The sequence below is a fragment of the Cordyceps javanica genome, chromosome 1, assembly GCF_051103115.1.
Source record: "Cordyceps javanica chromosome 1, complete sequence".
In the NCBI taxonomy this organism is placed as follows: domain Eukaryota; kingdom Fungi; phylum Ascomycota; class Sordariomycetes; order Hypocreales; family Cordycipitaceae; genus Cordyceps; species Cordyceps javanica.
The window spans coordinates 2,867,791-2,887,250 of NC_139295.1; the positions used below are offsets into that span (position 1 = coordinate 2,867,791).

General features: G+C 54.4%; 9 protein-coding genes across 9 annotated transcripts; 5 read left to right on the forward strand and 4 right to left on the reverse strand.

Moving 5' to 3' along the window:
* Positions 1-317: 317 nt before the first annotated feature.
* V2A60_000869 (uncharacterized protein) lies at positions 318-1,817 on the forward strand (the record flags this gene model as incomplete). Its single annotated transcript, XM_083252235.1, has 2 exons — positions 318-1,238; positions 1,317-1,817. The coding sequence occupies 2 exons, from the start codon at positions 318-320 to the stop codon at positions 1,815-1,817; spliced, it is 1,422 nt and encodes a 473-aa protein (XP_083108361.1).
* Positions 1,818-1,922: 105 nt separating this feature from the next.
* V2A60_000870 (cytochrome P450) lies at positions 1,923-3,613 on the reverse strand (the record flags this gene model as incomplete). The annotated part of the gene is made up of 3 exons (XM_083252236.1): positions 1,923-2,859; positions 2,928-3,368; positions 3,435-3,613. The coding sequence occupies 3 exons, from the start codon at positions 3,611-3,613 to the stop codon at positions 1,923-1,925; spliced, it is 1,557 nt and encodes a 518-aa protein (XP_083108362.1).
* Positions 3,614-4,126: 513 nt separating this feature from the next.
* On the forward strand, positions 4,127-5,526 carry V2A60_000871 (uncharacterized protein; the record flags this gene model as incomplete). Its single annotated transcript, XM_083252237.1, has 2 exons — positions 4,127-4,921; positions 4,978-5,526. 2 exons carry the CDS (start codon positions 4,127-4,129, stop codon positions 5,524-5,526), a joined length of 1,344 nt encoding a protein of 447 aa, XP_083108363.1.
* Positions 5,527-9,353: 3,827 nt separating this feature from the next.
* On the forward strand, positions 9,354-11,148 carry V2A60_000872 (cysteine hydrolase family protein; the record flags this gene model as incomplete). Its single annotated transcript, XM_083252238.1, has 4 exons — positions 9,354-9,687; positions 9,792-10,099; positions 10,589-10,878; positions 10,977-11,148. The coding sequence occupies 4 exons, from the start codon at positions 9,354-9,356 to the stop codon at positions 11,146-11,148; spliced, it is 1,104 nt and encodes a 367-aa protein (XP_083108364.1).
* Positions 11,149-11,856: 708 nt separating this feature from the next.
* On the reverse strand, positions 11,857-12,582 carry V2A60_000873 (2-hydroxy-palmitic acid dioxygenase MPO1; the record flags this gene model as incomplete). Its single annotated transcript, XM_083252239.1, has 3 exons — positions 11,857-12,312; positions 12,386-12,469; positions 12,550-12,582. The coding sequence occupies 3 exons, from the start codon at positions 12,580-12,582 to the stop codon at positions 11,857-11,859; spliced, it is 573 nt and encodes a 190-aa protein (XP_083108365.1).
* Positions 12,583-14,124: 1,542 nt separating this feature from the next.
* On the forward strand, positions 14,125-14,743 carry V2A60_000874 (DNA-directed RNA polymerase II subunit RPB7; the record flags this gene model as incomplete). The annotated part of the gene is made up of 3 exons (XM_083252240.1): positions 14,125-14,454; positions 14,506-14,675; positions 14,728-14,743. The coding sequence occupies 3 exons, from the start codon at positions 14,125-14,127 to the stop codon at positions 14,741-14,743; spliced, it is 516 nt and encodes a 171-aa protein (XP_083108366.1).
* An 859-nt stretch (positions 14,744-15,602) lies between these two features.
* Positions 15,603-16,747, forward strand: V2A60_000875 (HpcH/HpaI aldolase family protein; the record flags this gene model as incomplete). The annotated part of the gene is made up of 5 exons (XM_083252241.1): positions 15,603-15,756; positions 15,848-15,940; positions 16,001-16,026; positions 16,109-16,376; positions 16,482-16,747. 5 exons carry the CDS (start codon positions 15,603-15,605, stop codon positions 16,745-16,747), a joined length of 807 nt encoding a protein of 268 aa, XP_083108367.1.
* Positions 16,748-16,802: 55 nt separating this feature from the next.
* On the reverse strand, positions 16,803-17,176 carry V2A60_000876 (uncharacterized protein; the record flags this gene model as incomplete). Its single annotated transcript, XM_083252242.1, has 2 exons — positions 16,803-16,928; positions 16,982-17,176. 2 exons carry the CDS (start codon positions 17,174-17,176, stop codon positions 16,803-16,805), a joined length of 321 nt encoding a protein of 106 aa, XP_083108368.1.
* Positions 17,177-17,616: 440 nt separating this feature from the next.
* Positions 17,617-18,363, reverse strand: V2A60_000877 (MARVEL domain-containing protein; the record flags this gene model as incomplete). The annotated part of the gene is made up of 1 exon (XM_083252243.1): positions 17,617-18,363. One exon carries the CDS (start codon positions 18,361-18,363, stop codon positions 17,617-17,619), a length of 747 nt encoding a protein of 248 aa, XP_083108369.1.
* Positions 18,364-19,460: the final 1,097 nt, after the last annotated feature.

The window sequence follows — 19,460 nt, forward strand, 5'->3', positions numbered from 1 at the left end:
CCATGGTACACCGAAAAGCCAAGCCAATTTAACAGCAGGGGGTGGTTCCGCCCCTGGTTGCCTCCAATTGCGCTGAGCCCAATGCAAGCTCGACACTGGCAAAATTCTGCTTCCCGTACAAACCCCCTTTCCTTAAAACTTAGTGGCCAAATTATTCGAAACTTGCGGGGACGAGGACCCCTTCTCTCACGAGCCCAAAAAAGGCATTTCCCGGCCCCCCCTGCTTGCTTAATCAAGATTTAAGAACAACGCCCATTCCGCATGCGCACCCACCTCCACCACCACCACCACCTGCCAGAAGGTCCGCCAGCGCCAAAATGTCGAGCGTCAGTCACACGGCAGCGAATGCCAGCAGCACCACTCAGAGCAGCACCTTTGTCGCTCGTCAAAGGCAGGATGGCGGGCTCGTAGCGCGGCGGCAGAAAGCCGCGGCCGGTGATGCGGGCTCCAGAGTGCCCTCCTCGGGCAGCGGCAAGGTTCGCAAGCAGACGTCGTCGAACGGCGGCACCACGCGCAAGGTCAAGGGGCGCTCGACTACGCGTCGTCTGGTCCGCCTCTTCACCACGTATACGTGGCTCCTGCCGCTGGTCCTCCTCGCCGCGTTCCTCGGCGTGTACGCGCTGAACCCGACCGAGTCCAGCATCGTCTACCCGTTTCTGTTCTTGTCGTACAAGCAGGGGCCTGCCGCTGCCGCGGCCGCCGCGGCCGCCGCCGACGGCGACGCGCAGGTTCCGCGGCCGCAGTACGGCAAGGGCAAGCGCGACATCCTGTTTGTGTGCTTCTACATGATCGTCCTGTCCTTCACCCGCGAGTTCATCATGCAGGAGCTGCTGCGGCCGCTGGCCAGGCGCTGCGGCATCAAGTCCCGCGGCAAGCAGATGCGCTTCATGGAGCAAATGTACACGGCGCTGTACTTTGCCGTCATGGGACCCCTGGGCATCTACGTCATGCGCCAGACGCCCGTCTGGTACTTCAACACCCGCGGCATGTACGAGCAGTTCCCGCACAGGACGCACCACGCCCTGTTCAAGTTCTACTACCTCTTCCAGGCCGCGTACTGGGCGCAGCAGGCCGTCGTCATGATGCTCGGTCTGGAGAAGCCGAGGAAGGACTTTAAGGAACTGGTTGCGCATCATGCCGTCACAGTCGGCCTTATCGCGTTGAGCTACCGGTTTCACTTTACCTACATGGGCATTGCCGTCTATGTAACCCACGATGTTAGCGACCTTTTCTTCGCGGTAAGTCATCTATTCAGTAATGCAATCACACACTCTCCCTTTTCTAGACATGGAAAGCTGATGGCTTGAGCCCTCCAGCTGTCAAAATCCCTCAATTACGTCGACAGTCCCATCGTCGGTCCCTTCTTCTGCATGTCCCTCGGCGTATGGACCTACTTGCGGCACTACCAGAACCTGCGCATCCTATACTCGCTGCTCGGCGAGTTCAGGACCGTCGGCCCCTACGAGCTCAACTGGGAGACGCAGCAGTACAAGTGCTGGATCTCCAACGTTATCACATTTGCGCTGCTGGCCTTTTTGCAGGCCCTCAACCTGTTTTGGCTGTTTTGCCTCGTGCGGATCGGGTACCGCTACATTGTACACAATGTCGCCAAAGACGAGAGGTCAGAGGCGGAGACCGAAACCGAGGCGGAGCAGGAGAAGATTGCCACCAACGGGCATACAAACGGTGCTGCTGAGAAGAAGAAACAGGTGCCCTCGCTACCATGTCGCACTGGAGATGCGGACAATTGTATTGGATTGGATTTGGACCACAAGGAGCATAACGGAAACGGCGCGGATCGTCATTTCTCTAGGTGAACAGGAACACGTATGGCAATTTGCCTTGCATAATACTAATGTTAATAATATCATACAACTTTGAACCCTTTCTTCATTCATCCGGCTCCCTTTTGCGACCCATCTTTAACCCGACGCGACAGGCACGCGGCTGGTGCTCGCTCCCATCTTCAGCGTCCACCGACCGGCCCACTGCTCCCGCGTCGTCACATCCACGCAGACGTCCTTTTTCGGGTTGAGCAGCGTGGAGAGGTCCTTGTAGTTGAGCGCCGGCGAGGGGTCCCACCCGCCGCCGGGCCGCCTGGGGCGCAGGTCCGTCCGCATGACCAGCAGCGCCGTGGCGATGAGCACCTCGGCGGCGGCAAACTGGCGCGCGGGGCACAGGTGCGGCGGCGAGCCCCAGGCGACGAAGCCGGTCGAGGGCACCGCCGCGGGCTTCTCGCCGCGCGGCACGAAGCGGTACGGGTCAAAGGCGGCCGCGTCGGCGCCCCAGAGCGCCGTGTTGGCGTGTATCGGCCCGCCGGGCATCTGCAAAAAGTTGCCGGCCCGGAGCAGGAACCGCCCGTCGTCGAGCACCGTGTCGGTCGTGACCTTGCGGAAGCTGGCGTTGACGTGGCGCGTGCGCTGCGTCTCCTGGAACAGCGACAGCAGCACGTGGCACCGCGTCTTGAGGGCGGCCACGTCGAGCGTAAAGTCGGCGTCCTCGCCCTCACCCTCGCCTCCGTCGGCGGACGACCGCGAGACGGCGTGGGCCTCGAGCTCCTCGCGCACCTGCGCGAGAACCTCGGGCCGGGAGAAGAGCTCGTACACGGTCCAGTAGAGGGTCGGCGCCGTGTTGCTGAAGACGGCAATGGTGAAGAGCGAGGCCTGCTTGGCGTAGTCGACCTCGTCGACGCCCGCCTCGACGATGACGCGCTTGTGCTCCCGCGCCAGCTGGGAGCCGTCGTTGGGGAGCTCGCGGCAGTACTTGATGTAGGCGTCGTATACGATCTGGCGCTGTGCGTAGCCCTCTCCGGAGATGTCGAGACCCGCGAGGTGAGCCGTGAGGTAGTTTTGCCACTTCCTGATCGCCTGAATGTTAGCCAACCAAGGGGGGGTGGTATTGCTTTGAAGAGAGTACAAAATCCTCACCAAAAAGCTTGCTCGACCTTGGGATCGACGAGGGGATGCTGGTTGCCGTACACCCCGCAGCTCGACGCTTGAACCACCAGGTGCCGCGTCCAGTCGAGCAGTTGTATGCTTCGGACGCCGCCCGGCGCGCTGCCCGTGAGGAGGTGATCCACCTCGCTCAGCACCCTGATGCCCATTCTGAGGTTTTGCGCATCCAGATGCGGGCCAGGCGCCAGGCTTGTTCGCACCGCATGGCTGAGGTGGTCCGTCAAGTCGGTGCCGTAGATTTCGTACGTCTTGTCCGAGGCATCGCCGTGTTTGCGCGCTGTGATCTGCAGGAATGGCCGGAATGACAACGCCTTGGATTGCTTCTGAATCATTGGCAGCAGGCGGCTGGATGTGCTGACGTAGATTTTATAGTTGAATACGCGCAGTGTGTGAATCTCGGCCGACGTCTTTTTGCTGCTCGGGAGGTTAGCACGGAGCTGTACATGTAAACGAGAATGAAGCGTTGGGGAAAGTCTTGACCTTGTCTCGCTGTAGTATGTTGGACCGCCTCTCATGATACCGATAACATGGCCGATTAGGGGAATTGTTGGTCTTACGACCGGCGGCTCGCGAGGGTCATCACCGATGCTGAAGAGAAATTCGAGGCTGTAGGCCAGCAGAATCACCGCTGCCACCCCGTACACGATTTCACGAAGCATTTTCAGAAACTCGAACCAAGAGTATATGCAGTTGGTTTCTCTGCCTTGCGCGTTTCGTCCCTGTCTAGGTGCTGTGCGCGCGACGACATGCAGCAAACCGCCAATCGCGGTGTAAGTGCCGGCTTATTGGTACTACAAGCCTGGCTGCTGAGTCTGCACCTTACGTCACAGCTTCAAACGCCCCCGGGACTTGAGAGCGTATAGTTTAAGTGATTAATCAACAAAAAAATTCTTAGCAGTGCCGACTGTGGCATTCAAGGTGGCTAATTGCGCGCGTTCGGAGGCTTTTTTTTATCGGCCTCCGGCTTGGCCTCCACATCAAGGCCGAAGGTGGAGACCCAATCGGAGTACGTAGATGTGTACTTGCCGAGCCTCATTCTGAAGCCTTGCGGGAGGAGGTATTTTGGATTTATGCGAGCAATTTTGATTTCGGAGCATAGTAGTAGCCACCATTTGTTGTTTTCTTTCAGAAGCTCAGAGATCCAATTCACAGGTGGAAAACCAACCGCAGCAATGGCGGAACAGAATGTTTGGACCGAGACTAATGGAGTGTGGAAAAGAAGCCTTGGGGCGATGGAGACGTTCTACCTGAGTTTGGCGTCTCCTGTTGGACAACCTGTGCATTGGATGATTGGGTGCGGCGTGTCGGTTGCCTACCGCGGAGATGACAAGGTTGATGTAGAGTCCGCGCTGAAGCAGGCATGGAGGGACACGCGTCTTCGCTTCCCAGGCCTCTCTGCTACGGTCGACCCGGTCGAGAAGCAGGTGGTGGTTGGTCCCAGCGATGCTGCATCGGTGGATGCTTGGCTGGAAAAGTCCTTCATCGTGCACGACGGCGTCGAGGCAGACGATCTGTTTGCGAGCTTCAAAAGCCAGCTCTGCATCACGGTCCACTTCCTTCGCGACAGAGGCGAGCTCGTCGTGCAGGCGCAGCATGTTCTGCTCGACGGCCGCGGCATCCTTTCCGTGCTCGACGCCATGTTCTCGACCCTGTCGGGGCGGCGGTCCGGAGATGCCGCGCAGCCGAGCGGCGACGAGACGCTGAGCAAGTCGCTGGACAGCTGGCTCAGCTTCTCCCAGGTGCCGTCGCCGCAGGACATTGAGGCCGCGCAGTCTCTCTTTGCCCGCTTCATGCAGGAGAAGCCCGTCGCGCTGCCCGACGTGGACTTTGCGCGCACCCCGAAGCGACCTGTGCACCGCGAGCTGCGCTTGGATCTGGCAGACACGCAGAAGATTGTCTCCGCTTGCAGATCCAAAGGCTTGACCGTCACCACTGCATGGCACGCGGCACTGGCCATTGCCACTCAGGTATGGTACATGTTCTGATTTCTCACGACAGACATCAGCTAATGGCGAAAATATAGAAAATGCAATCGAGCCGCGGCGTGGAGGGGACAACGTACACCCAGTTCACAACCATTGACTTAAGGCGTTGGTTCCCCGAACCTTTCCAGAGAAGCAGAGACTCGGTCGCTTGTCTGCAGACGGCCCTGCCTTTTGTCGTCGACTGCGGCGAGGGCAGCAGCTTCGACACCATCAGCCGAGGTCTCCAGAACGACTACAGGAATCCCTTTGCGTTTGCGCGCGGTGACCTCAGCTGCCTGCTGCCCGGCATGGCCATGTACAGGCAGCTGGTGGAGAGCGGCCAGGTGCCGCCCAACAGCACGCCGTCCCTGTCCAGCATGGGTGTCGTGGACGACATCCTCAAGCCCCGGTACGGGGACTGGGAGCTCGACGGGTACTGGGTCAGCTCGACGATGATGACCGGCGACTTCCAGGTGTACCTGTGGACGTGGAGGGGACAGATGGTATTCAGTGCCTGCTTCAACGACGGCTTTTACGAGGCAGAGCGGGCAGACAACATTCTGAGAGCGATTAGCGGAGAGATGAAGAAGGGCTTGGGTGTTGCATAGTCGGCTGTTCTACATGCGCATTCAGTACATTTTACTGCCGCCAAACAGCCACGCAATGTAAGATTGTGTCTACTGATCTGCCTCTCACTCCCCTTTCCCTGCTCAACTGCTGCTTCCTGCATGGAAACAGCACCAGTACCAATTTGCATCAAAGGCTCGTAGTTCATAATCATCTCTTGCATGAACAGACCACTAGCTACGTCTGTGAGGGTGTCTATTCTACCTACATTCGACCAAGCCAATCAAGCGCAGAACGCGCAGTGTTCAATTTCTCAATACGGCAGAATAAAAGAATATCGACTAGCTGAAATGGTTTCCATGCTCGTAGACACTGACTGAGTAGGCCAACGTAAACATAGCTATTCCAACTCTATATCCACAAGCTCTGTATACTTCTCTACAAATTCGTCCATGCAACAACGCTTGCGCTTGTTGACTGCATTAATCTCGGTGCCTGCAACACGTCTATACGGCCCAGCTTTAGCACTGGCAACCATGGGCTGAATGATCAGAAGATATTTTGCTGTAAGTACAAGCGCCCTCCAGCTGCCCCGTCTCAGCTTTTCCAAAAGACACAGGCATGCGTCTGCCGACATTAGACGACTGTCCCCGATGCGGAGCTCCATATTGTGTTGCCATCCTTCCTTGCCGGTGATAGAATGGCATCCCGGTGGTGTCCACCATGGCTTGTATTCCATGCATTCCAACCAAATTTCCTGCTTGATTCTGGCTCCTAGAATTAGTAGTCTCTGTGGCGCCAGTCCTTCGGATGCTTTCCCACTACTCCAGTCTCGCCACCACTGTGACAGTTGTAGTGGCTCGAACACCATGTTGCCAATCGTGATCATTGAGCGGACGTGAGAAAATGTGTTGGCAATCCATTGATTGTGGACATGTTCGGGAAGACCTTCCCGTCGCAATGCCCCCCACCGAACTGGCCCTCTGTATCCCAACCAGGACCACGATGGAAAGCCTGGCCTTCGCGCCGTCTCTTCATCGTCTCTCTCCAGACACCATGCCAAACCGCGGGTTAGAGACCTGGCAGTGATTGATTCATTGCCGCAAATGAATGGAAGGCCACAGAGATGAAGCACGGGCGGCTTTCTTTGAGCAAAGATGTTGCCGATGGCCCGGAAAGCATGCAGAATATCTAACTCGAATGAGAAATGCATTTTCGAGTAGCTTTCGAGCAGCTCTGCCATAGCAATTGGAAATCCATAGTCAGGGTAGCCCTCTTGGTGTCCAATGAGAGCGGTACGAGGGGCGCTGTCTGTCTGTAGGACGCTAGTATCCCAAAGCTTGTCCTTCTGAGACTGGGCCATAATAGTAGAGGCCGACGGGCTGGACCCATCGCTTTCATCATTCCATACGATGTCTCCTACGTTATCTTGGAATTCTGGTCCCTCTCGAGGCTCGGTCTCCTGACCGGAGAGACAGGAAAACAACATTTGACAGTCAGTGAACACGAGCCGACGCCTTGATAGCAGGCCTTCTTGGAGTGTCCAGCCCCTTGATCGCCAAATCGAAGCCTTGACCTCGTCGATGGCATTCACCTTCTCCTCAACGAGCATTGTATTCCCGATGGTAGTGGACGTCCGCGGCGGGCGTGGCATCTCACTCACACCGGGGATACCATTGCCGCAATCACTGCCAGCTGCAACAATAATCGTCAAATCCGCTGATCGATAAATTTGATACATAATGGCCATTTGGCGGAGCTTGTCCTCATTGCTCCGTTGGTCAATGCATATCATATCGACCCAGAGAAAGTCGTACTCCAGACTTTTGGCTACCGCTATGGCATCACTGATAGTACGTGGGAGTCCATCTAATGGTACTCCGTATCTCCTCTCAGGAAGGTTGAAATCGCGCCCGGTCTTGCCCCATACGTAACTCAGGGCAACATAGCGCATTCCTTGGAGGCCATGTACAAGACAATGCTGGTTGCAGTCAATTAGGGAAATCGGGGGTGTGGAATTCGAACTAAGAGATCTGCAGACCTCATGGCGGGCATCGCAGTGGCTTAGCCATTGCTTGGCCTGCTTGACGATGTATGTTAATGTGTCTGGCTTGGGCTCGGGGGGGTTGCGATTCACAGTCTGATACTTCCAGAGGCGCAAGACTGGAAGCTCACGATACTCGCCCTCAGACACGTAGTAAGCCTCGAACCTGCCGTAATAGGCTTTTTTAAACCAACTGGCTTCGTCGGCAAGAGCAATCATCAAATTCAACGTCCCCCAACAAGTTAGTGGTGGTGTTTGGGTTTTCGCTTGTGGGTATATCCATCTTCTTAACCTGATATTCGTACACTCATCAAGAATGAAATGCACCGATATCTGCGATGCACTGTTTGTGCCAGCAGGTCTCTCCTTGACCACGAAGCGGCAAAGAGCGCAATGCACAGACTCAGCGCAGAAGTCGTCTCGTGACAAGCACACTGTTCCAGCGTCAACTACAGCGTGAACGCCCACGACGGCTGGGATCTCGAGTCGATGTAGAATTTCTCTGGAGATGGGGCATCCATTTGGGTGTTGTTCAAGTATTGCTTCGCTCTTGGGCTCGTTGATGGAAGCAAGGACTTGCTCAGTCATCGCAGCTCCAGGATGCGCCGACATGATTGACACGCGAATGCAAAACAAAGGGTGAAGAGGGTAAAAGGCTTCGGGTCTGAAAGGGAAGGTCGCACTTATTACGACCTGGCCATAGATTCCTGTATAGCTACCCAATACCCAACGTCCCACAAACAGCACAGCACAGGCGCAGCTGCTACCTCACTTGGCTGCTGGACGCCCAACATTCAGCCCGTCTAAAGAGCTCATCAACACGTTTGCACTGCTCTCCAACGAAATCGCACATGGGCCCTGCTAGCTATTCTCTACCTGTGAAGAGCGCTATTTAGAGATGCTTTTACTTGTCATCGATTGTTGGAGTTGGCATCGGCCTCATATACAGTCCAATGGCGCTCGGCTTTGGCCACTTTGCTGATGATCAGGCATTTGCGTCAATTTCGCTTCGCCGGATCAGTCACTAAACATAGTGTTCTCCGGCGGCAACTCATAAACTTCTGGTGATGTCAAGACTGTGTACGAAAGCCAGAGCCAGAGCGATGTCCTCGTCTCGTGTACAAGGAGTGAATTTCGTACTTGAGCAATGGCACCAAGCAGAATCCGAAAAACCTCTTAACGAACAAATTCTCTGGGTAGAGCCAAGTCGATGATAAATTTTCTTCCCTGCAATGTAAAGACTACCTATTTTTTAAGCATGATAAAGTTAAGAGTAATTAGCTTATTGAACAACACAATGAATATGAAAATATATGAATGATACTGATAATGCTGATGAGATAATAGTAAAGGTATTATAAAAATAGAATACTATGGAAGGATAACAATATAAAACTTTGAATTCTAGAGGGGAGGAGGGCGTCTCTCTTCCAGCTTTTCTACGGCCTTGCCCTTCAATAGTAGCCTCCTCGTACATGAAGCGCAATGCGGCAAGTTTGCCATTGAAAGAGGTAGAAGGAGCCAGAACTGGAGACGAAGGGAAATGCAGTCGGAAGTTGCGAGGATGAATAATTTAACCATCGCAGATGCATCCAGGGTACCTCTTGGAAGCCGGGCCGTTAACTACTTCACAAAGCCGTCGTGCTGCGGGGCCGCATGTTCAGCTCTTGGTGCCTTGTCGCCGTGAATAATGGCTCTACATACAAAAGCTCGGCGGAGCCCCCCCCCCCCCCAAGAGCCGGATCTAGTCTTGCCATCAATCCGCCCTTTGGAATCAAATTTCAAGACCTTGGTAGCGAATACGGTACACGTTCTGGATCAAAGATGCCTCGCACCGCCCTCTTCGTCATTGACATCCAAAACGAGCTCGCCGGGAGCCCGCAGACCCAAGTCCCCGGCGCCGCACGGATCCGCGCCGCCGGCGAGCGCATCCTCGCCACCAGCCGGGCCCTCGCAGACGGCACGCCCGAGAATGACGGCGGCGGCGGCGGCGGCAGCGGCAGAGTCGACAACCAGAAACCGGGGCTGACCGTCTTCGTGCAGCACGAGGAGAGCCCCGAGAGCGGCGGCACGCTCGTCCGCGACGCCGAGCCGTGGAAGCTCGTGTTTCCGCCCCGCGAGGGTGCCGCCGACGAGATTCTCGTCGCCAAAACGACTCGTATGTTTTTTTCTTTCTTTCTTTTTCCTTTGTGCTGTTTTTTTTTTTTTTTTTTTCAAAAAAAAATTGTTCTCTATACCGTAAAATGTCATGTTTGATCCCAGACCAACTCCCCGAGGCAGAAGACACGTTTGAATCAAACCCAGACTTGGCCGACAAGCTCAAAGACGCCGGCGTGGATCACATTGTCGCCTTTGGCCTGCAGAGTGAGTACTGCGTCGGCTCGACGTGCAAAGGCGCCCTGGCGGCGGGTTTCCGGGTGTCGCTGCTGCAGGGCGCGCATTCGACGTACGACGGTGACGGAAAGACGGCATCGGAGATTGAAAAGGACATTGAGGAGATGCTCGCGAGCCGCGGCGCAAAGATTGTGTCATGGGAGAGCGCAGTGTCGCAGTGGCAGACGGCCGGTGTCGTGTGCTAATCACTTTGCACATCTTGCCAAGTAATTTACCTCCTCTTCTTTCTTGTTTTCTGATTCCAGGGTGGTGGTTCTTGAATAATCTGTTAAGACGATTCAAGGCTCCGTTTCCCTTTGACGATTCACTGAGACTGGTACAAAGCCTTGCACCAGAGATGTCTATTCAATAGAAGTCACTCTGCAAGGAATCACACGACACCAATTTTCTTTATTTTCCAGAAATCTCAGTCTTCATGGAACCTTTTCTGCTTTGTGACTTCGAGGCTGCCATTCTGCCTGCCTTTGTATGCCCACGTCCTCGCATCAAAGACTATGTCGTCGACAAGGGCTGTCAAAGTCCAACCTGATAGTTCTTTGACACCCGAACAAAAGAATAGCAAGTATCTCTTCTCACAGCTCAAGTTTTATCTCAATTATAAATCTGCACGAGTCCTCTGAGAAATGCTCAGTTGTACGGATCAAATGGTAATCATGTGTTTCCAGACCATCAAGTACGAGTGCGGCCACGAGGAGAAGGAAGCCCTCCACTGCCGCAGCCGCAGCGGTTTTTGGGGCCTCGTTGAGCGTATCCGAGACCTGCTACAGCCCAATGAAGTCAGGGTCCTGCGCTGCGACCATGTCACACGCGGCTACGTGTACTTGGGCCACAACTGCCAGTGGTGCCTCACGCAGCAGATCCCCAGCCTTCTCAGGCGGGAACGGAGGCGTCTTCGTACCCTCCGAGGCGACTTTTCCGACGATCCGATCGATGATGACCCGCCTCGCGATTTGAGGTCTAGTACCCGGCAAAGGCAAGCAGTCACCCCTATCCATCCCTCTCCGCCAAGAGTTCTTGCCATTGACTCCTTTGTCTTTGCTATCATAGTCTCAGATCACAGCGCGCAGACAAGGACTTGCATTCCCTGTACAAAAGACATGGTCTGCCCATGTACGCTTGGATAGCCAGCTCCGAGGACGCCGGGTTGGACGAGAACAGCGATCCCAATCCTTTCACGGAAGCACCCGGTGAAACGCCAAGCGATCTGAAGAACAGGGACCGATAGGGGTTGTCTCTGGTCTCAAGCGTACGGATGAATCGCCCGGTCAATGATTCCGTAGCATCTTTTGCCTGTGTCACGTCACGCCGGCTGGAGGCACTGAATGGTCGGACAAATCCTGTCACGTATAATAGTCGGTAAGTTCTTTTACCATATAGTCTACTACTAATGCCCAGAGAGAACAGACATGGAAATTCGAGTGTAATGTCACACCTATTGACTGGTAAGCCGCCTTACCCTCGGTACTTCTACTAAAGTGCACAGCGAAGAAATTCGATATGAGGGGGCTGAATGCTTCTTTCGATAGATCAACGGGGACCATATAGACTGCTTCATGTCTGCATTGGCGTCCTCCCTTGGCCGGTGAGCCTAAAATACAAAACCAACAACTATAACCAAGACTTGTTTCCATGCAGAAGAAAAACCAATTCGCTGAATGTGATGTGACATGAGTAAAAGGATGTGTTGTGAAGGGCTGTAAAGGTGACTCTTGTGAACAGAGTGTTTGGATAGTGGCGCTTCTGCGCCGTTGCGGCTATTAATATGCCACCAAAGATGATCGTGAAGCACTTTTTGTGCAGCACAAAGCATAATGCGCCTGGGAGTATTGATGTATGAGTTGGCGTATGTTGGTGTTGGCTAGCATGGGCCAGCGTGTGGTGCGAGATGAGCAAGCATTTTGTTTTTATCGATTGAGCTTTTTTGTTTGAACGCTCACTGGGCCTTGCCATTCTTGGCTGAAGCATCTAGCTTAGCAATCTCAACGCCGACTTGCTTGTCAACGCGAGCCTGGAGCTCCGGACGGTAGCCCAGGACAAAGAGAATCTTGAACCAGACGAACATCGGAGCGACGAAGAGGGCCTGGAGCAGTCTGTCGAGCAGAGCAGGTGCACGTCCCTCAAAGGCGGCATGGCCAATGAATTGAGCAATCCAAGCTAGGACATGAACGCCAATAGCGATCTGCAAAGTCTGCTCGGGATTTTGTAAGCTCATGTGACGGGCAAGTGCCGTGCTACCGACGCAGAACGCGGCGAGGATAAAACCCGCGACGGGTTCGAGCAGCAGGTAAAGGACAGCATAGATGAGGGCAACGATGGTGCCAAGATTCAGGTCAAGGTTGGGGACTGAGAGCCATTGGGGCAAGTCGACGAGAGGTCCCGTATATGTAGCCTAAAACGGGCATATTGAGTACAACGTGATTGGCTAGCGGGGGCTGCGCCAGTCCGGCAGGGGGGTGACATACGACAGCAAAAGCAGAAGTCAGGATGAGAGGCACACAGACCATATGAATAGCCTTGTTAATGGGATTGTGGTGATACGTGGCATACTGCAGGATAGCACAAGGTCAGTAACAAATACTGGAAGAGAGTGAGAGAGGCAGGAGGGTCCAAGGTCGTGGGCGCATACAAAGACAAGGTGTCTCTCGAGATCAAGCGACATTTTGGCAAGTGGTCACGCGAGCCTTGAGCGCGCAGGGAAGCTAGAGCAGAACGGGGAGAGAGAGAAAATGACCGGACCGAGTAGCCGAGCAGAAGAAGAACGAGGGAGATAACGACGGTATGTCTGCGACTAGACGAAGGGCTTTGGTGCGAAAGCGACGGGCAAGGGTTGACGACGATGAAGAGGGTGCAAGGAGAGCTTTTTCCAGGCGGTTTTTTTTTTCTCCTGTCGCGGAAGCTCCCAAGTCCAGAGCGGGTGAGCCCCGAGGAGTGGGAGTGAAGCCCCCAGGGGTGTGTTCGTGAGTGGCCCTACTAGACAGGGCTGCAGAGCCTGCAGTGCGCTGGAGCAAGCGCGTCGAAAGGCTCGCCCTGGCACGAGCCAAGGTGGGCGGAGTTTTATTAGTGGAAAGAACAAGGCACGAGTAATTGGTAGTTGGTTGGCGATGGGTCGATGTGCAGTGGGACGGAAGCGAAGGCGTTTCTTGAATGGAGGGGAGATGGAGAATGTATGAGAAAGGGATGGGAAAGGGATGGGAAAGGGGAGAAGACAGTGAGGCCGTTGGCGAGAAATTTAGCAGTCCGTTTCCGAGGGAATGTCGGATGTTTTCTGCCAGCTGGCAAACGAAACATTGAGTCCAGCATCGCATGTGCCTGCCCAAGCATCTGACTGGCTGCGTGCTGACTACTTGGGTACCCAGGTAGATAGATAGGTGCCTTGGGTGCCTTATAACATGCTCTATTGTTCTGTTGGTGGTCTGCGAGACAATTTCCCTACCCTATACTACGACATGTTGCTCCGTAGAGCCATTAACTTTATGTTAGCCTTTGTCCTTTTTCTTCTCCTTCTTTTTCACTTCTTCGAGTTCAGCATCCAACGTTGCTGTACAGACATTTGGTCATATCGAGAAAACATGCATTCTCATATTTGTATAAACAGATAGATTGGTAGGTACCTACTTGGCGCCACCCCCACAGCTCTTCATCCGGCTGCTGTGCCACCACTGTACTGCCTCTGTAGGGACTCTCCACCACTGCACAACTCTCTGAGGTACTTCATCAACCGCTGCTAATAATACACCAGCGCACGGACCACATGCAACCTTTGTCCGATTTTGACCCATCACCACCTCAAAGCCAGACAGCGCGCCCTTCGTCCTCATCCAACTTATCCCAACCCGCGCGCCACGCCCCTAACGGCTTCTATCCCGGTGGGCAAGCCAGCAGTGCAATCCTCGCGGCCTGATCTACAGTACCGATTCGAGAGTATCACCTGCCTGGCGCCCTTTGCCTGCGTCGCCCGGAAAGCCCTCCACGCCTCCTCGGCTTCCCCCGAATCGACCATCTGCCTTCTCGACGCGCCGCCCGATGCAAGGGTCCGACCGTGACTGACTGGGGTTTGAGAAGCGATCATACCCGTCCGACTGTCTCTTTTCATCTATAATTCACCCCGTTCTCGCTTGCGCGCGATACGATACGGCCTCGACGCGGCCCGCGCTCATCGCCGAATCAATACATTGTCGCTCTCCATACTCCCACCGCCATCATGTTCTTCCTCAAAAATATGGAGCGCAGAGTCACTCTGCATCCGTCGTACTTTGGTCGCAACATGCACGATTTGGTCACTAGCAAGCTGCTCAAGGACGTTGAGGGCACCTGCGCTGGCAGCTACTACATCATCTCCATCATGGATACATTTGACATCTCCGAGGGCAAGATTCTGCCTAGCAATGGCCTCGCCGAATTTACGGTTGGGTACCGTGCTGTCGTCTGGAGACCGTTCAAAGGCGAGACTGTCGATGCCGTTGTGTACTCTATCAACCCGCAAGGCTTCTTTGCACAGGCTGGTCCTTTGCGACTCTTCGTCTCGGCACATGTATGGCGACTCCCTTGTCCGATCCCGCAACCATTACTAACTCCTCTGCAGTTGATTCCCAGCGAGATCAAGTGGGATCCCAACGCGACACCCCCTCAATTCACAAACAACGAAGATACCGTCATCGAGCCCAGTACGCATGTACGAGTAAAGATCATCGGAACGAGAACCGAAGTTGGTGAGATGTGGGCGATTGGCAGTATCAAGGAAGACTACCTTGGGTAAGATGCCTTGTCTGTTGTGCCGCCGCAATTTCACGCTAACAACCTGCAGATGTCTGCAAGACTAAGACAGTGCATGATTCGAATCACCCGGATGAACCGAACGGTAGCGGAGCATTGCTTCACCAACCCCTCCCAAATAATAGCGCAAATATGGGGATAATCCCACAGCCATGGAGACCATGGACGGCCCAGACAAGGCCTCGGCGTATAATTTGGTGTGCTGTTATCTTTTAGACATGGTCCGTGGCGCATTTGTTGCTGCACACAGTCCAACACACGATGCTGGATAGTTTTATAGAACCCCAAACCGTCTCAGCTGACGTGTATTCTGAGTTCTCCAGAGGACAGGCTTGGGCGTGATAGCAAACAACTTTAAGCCAAAACCAGCCACTAATGCATGCATGAACCGAGCTCGGATGGTTACTCGCGGCCTCGATCCCGCACTCCACAGCTGCTGCCCCCCACGCTTGAGCTGTGCTGTTCGATCCGACGCCGGCCGATTTGCGTGACTCCGTTTTCGCAGCGCCGGAGGGGATTCGGGCAGCAAAGATCCCCTATTGATCCCATTTTCCAACAATGGAGTCTCGTTTCTGTAGCCGCTGCCCAATGCCGCTTCCCCTGCAGTATCCGTCCCTGTCTCTCTGGGCGAGTGGTGTCTGGCAAAAGCCCATTTAAACAAGCTCTGTACCCCCGCAACCAGCTAAGAATGGGTAGCGCCCTCCATTACAACTACACTCCATTAATCGTACAAATACATGATATACACCCATCTAAAAAGTAATTGATTTACACCTGCATCCTGTACGCATCCTGCAGCCGCGAATCCAATCTCGTCTTTGTTTTCCCTCCCGAGATCAGCAACTAACAAGACGTTGCATCGCAGACACACACACATAAGCACGCATACCTCAAAGGCCGGGCATCATGCAGGCCTCCAACCGTCTCCGCACCGTCTTCGCTCAGGGCAAGCAGGCCATGGGCATGTGGCAGATGATTCCGGGCGCCAACGTGTCGCGCATCCTCGCGAGCTCCGGCGTGGACTGGGTCATGGTGGACTGCGAACATGGCAACATGGATGGTACGTATGGGCGAGACCGAAGCGGGCTTTGTTGGGAACGGCAGGCGCGGCGCCAATTTTGCAGGGCTAACATGCACCGTCTACTCTACAGACAGGGCCATGCACGATGCGGTGCCGGCGATTGCAGCGCTCGGCGTGTCGCCCATTGTCAGAATACCGGACATGCAGGGCTGGATGGTAAAGCGTATGTGCAGAACAATACATTTCCCAATGCGGACGAATGGGACTAACACGATATGTACAGGCGCTTTAGATGCTGGTGCTCACGGAGTATGTTTTTTTTTTTCTTTTGATACGAGAGAGAGAGAAGGGGGGGGGGATGCGAGGCATCAAGTCTAACCAAGCCGCGTAGATCCTTGTACCAATGTTGCGATCGGCGGCCGAAGCCCGCGAGATCGTCCAGAGCGCCAAGTTCCCGCCGCTCGGCAAGCGCGGGTTCGGCTCCCCCTTTGCGCCGACGCGTTTCAGCCCGGTGCCATCCTTCACCGAGTACCTGCAGCAGGCCAACGATGCCATCCTCACCATGGTGCAGATTGAGACGCAGGAAGCGCTCGACCAGGTCGAGGAGATTGCTGCCGTCCCAGGCATCGATGTGCTGTTTGTCGGGCCTTTTGATCTCGGTATGTCCTCCCCCTCCCCTCCCTCTCCCCCGCGGCAGTTTTTTATGCTCTTGTTGTTTGTTATTTTGCCGAGAATCGCAACGTTCTGATGATGCGATGGATTAGGTAACAACATTGGCCAACCCATACTCAACGGCGTCGTCTCTGATGAGCTCAAGGCTGCGATTGCGAGGATCCTCGCCGCCGTGCACAATGCGGGCAAGAAGTGTGGCATGTACTGCGCAAACGGCGCGCAGGCCAAGGCTAGCGCAGACCAGGGATTTGACATGATCAATGTCGCGACCGACTACACGTCGCTGCAGACGCTGGTCAGGGAGGAGCTGAGCGTCGCGTCGTCGGAGGAGAAGCCTGAGAGAGGCGTGTCGTACTAGGCTCTCAGCCACGTGCCGCGGCGAACGTAGCTTTACAAGACCTAGATGACTTTGATTAATCCTTTTCAACTTGATCCATCTTTTCCTCCACCTGCTCGACGGTGAACCGGTGCATCAGCTTGGGCACCTTGTCTGCTTTGCCGGGCTGCTCGTCTGGTGCATCTGCCTTGGCAATGTGAATCTGGTAACTGGTCAGGTAGCTGGAAGGATGAAAAGCAAACTTTGATTGCGTACCACTGGAATGTCAAAATCGTACAGATTACGCCAGGCCTCGGATTCAGGTAGCGCGAGATTCACCTCCTTGTAGGCAAACGGTCGCTTGTCCCAGACGTTGGACAGGACGCCCTTGGCCTGCGTGCAGAGACCGCAAGTGTCACGACTGAAGAGAGTGATTCTACAGGCGTGGAAGAGGGAGCGTGTGGCAAACATGGCTGTTGAGACGGACGTGTTGAAGCAGTTGAAGCAGCTGAAGAAAAGGCTGCGGCGCGAGCATATCAGGGGCAATGTATGTATGTACCTGGCAGCTCGTCTCCACTTGGCCGCAATCTACAGAGTTTTTGGCATCATTGAGAGAGTTAGGGACTCGTTGCGAAGGAAATAAACATATTTTTGTTATGAAGAAGAAAAAAAAAAGAAAAGTCGTGAATTGTGGTACATATTTTCAAATACAATAACCCCCCCTCGAATTTTGCAGGCGTCAACCTTTTGACCAAGGCAGACCTCGAAAACACACCACTGTTAAACAATGCGCTGGCTGAAAGACCCTCCGCCCCACAGTACAAAACCACTTTCAAATCGACAGTTGGAATCCAGAGCAAATAGAAATAAGAAATAAATTAAAAGTAAAGCCATGACGTCCTGTTCCACAACTAGACACTCTCTGAGTGGGACTTCATCTCGTGCGCGTTGCTGCTCTTCTTCTTGGAAAACAGCTTGTTGCCAATCTTATCGCTGGCCGCGTCCACCTTGTTTCCCAGAAACGTCTTGAAGCAGCCGTAGCCCGCCGAGGCCAGCCAGAGAACGGCGTTGACCAGATCAAACCAGACGGCCAGCTTCATGGGACCCACGCTGGCGCCCTTGTACGGCTCGCTGCTCTTCCTCTTGAGGAAGATGCCGGCAAACATGCCAAACACAACCAGCCAGGCGATCCAGAGGCTCGCGTCCCAGGCAAAGGCCCGATGCGTCTTGAGCATCTTGAGGCGGCCGCCGATGACGGGGATGGCGCCGGCCGACGCGGCCAGCAGGAACACGACGGCGGTGAGCGCGGAGCACCCGCAGACGACGACGGCAAAGAGCCACTCGGGGGCGAAGCTGCGCCCGCTCTTGCGGTCCGCGTCGAGGCAGTGGCCGTAGAAGCCGACTGCGATGAGTGCCAGCACAAACTGCAGAGCGCGCAGGACGAGGCGCGGAATCACCTCAAACGTCTTGAGCCACGACTTTCCCATCTCCTTGCCCGTGTTGGCACCCCCGCTAAAGGCGGCGCGGCCGACATCGCGGCCCATCTGCCCCTTGTCGGCTTGGCGGAGGTCGTTGGCGGCGGTGCGGACGTTGTTGGCGTCGTTGGCGAGCTTGGCGGCCGTCTGGCCAGCCTTGATGACGGAGGATAACTTGCCCATTTTTGGCGTACTAAGAATAGAGATGTGGAATGGATTTTGTTTATTTTAAATCTTGGGATGAAATTGAAGGGAGAAGTGAGTTGAGTGTGATGCTTCTTAAGTGGCCGTCCAGCGGTATAAGTGAGATGTCGGTGAATCAAAGAATGGATGGAGAAAAAAGAGCAGCCAAGCGCAAGAAATGCAAGACGAAAGGAAAAGAAAAAAAAAACGAGGGCGAATAATGCCAGGGGAAGAAAAGAGTTTGAGGTAGAGATGAATAAAGAAGGAAAGAAAGAATTGTGTATTCCTGCGGTACCTCCAGCTTAATACTGTGAGCCCATGGCACAAAGACTGCGCGTGTGGCACATAACTAACAGACCCCCATGTTCAGGGTCCCAAAACCTGACAGACAAACCGCAATTACCGTGATACATAGCCCCTTGCTCGACCGCTATTCAAGTGTAAAAATGTAAAAATAGCAAGAACTACTGGTATAGAGACCCCCGAAGAGTGTTTGACCTTGACGTGCTTGCCAGCGCTTCTTCAGACACGAAACGGTGCGCCGCCAGCCAATCACCGGTGGCCCGCTTCTAGGCGCTGTGGTGGGTGAAACGATGAAGCAGCACAACACAACCCGACATGTCAGGTGGTAAACATGGACCGCGGTGGACCAGAGGGGTCAAGATCGGCTGCTAAAACGAAAGGAATATCATTCATATGGGTAACTGGCAATTTAACCCGTACATGGTCCAGAGCTGTGTCAAAGTTGCTTTTGCGAGACAGTACCGAAAGCGGGTCTCACCTTGACATTGCCGCCGCTGATGAGCGTCGCTCTGCATATTGTCCCCTTGCCAAGAAGATCGGAAGCTAAGAAAATTATCGCCCAGTGGAAAAGAATGACTCCATCTTTTGGAGGTCCTATATTGAGAATATGTGCAATCCAAATTGTTGGACCGGGCGCTTACTCAACTCATCCATGCATTCGAGGTTGACACGGACTTGTCGACGCCTTCATCTCAGGTGCTACCCAAACCATATCGCCGCCCGCAATGCTAAATACCTCTTTTGTTTTTAAGAAAAACAGAAAAAAAAAAAACTCAAGGTGCCCCCCAGATCCC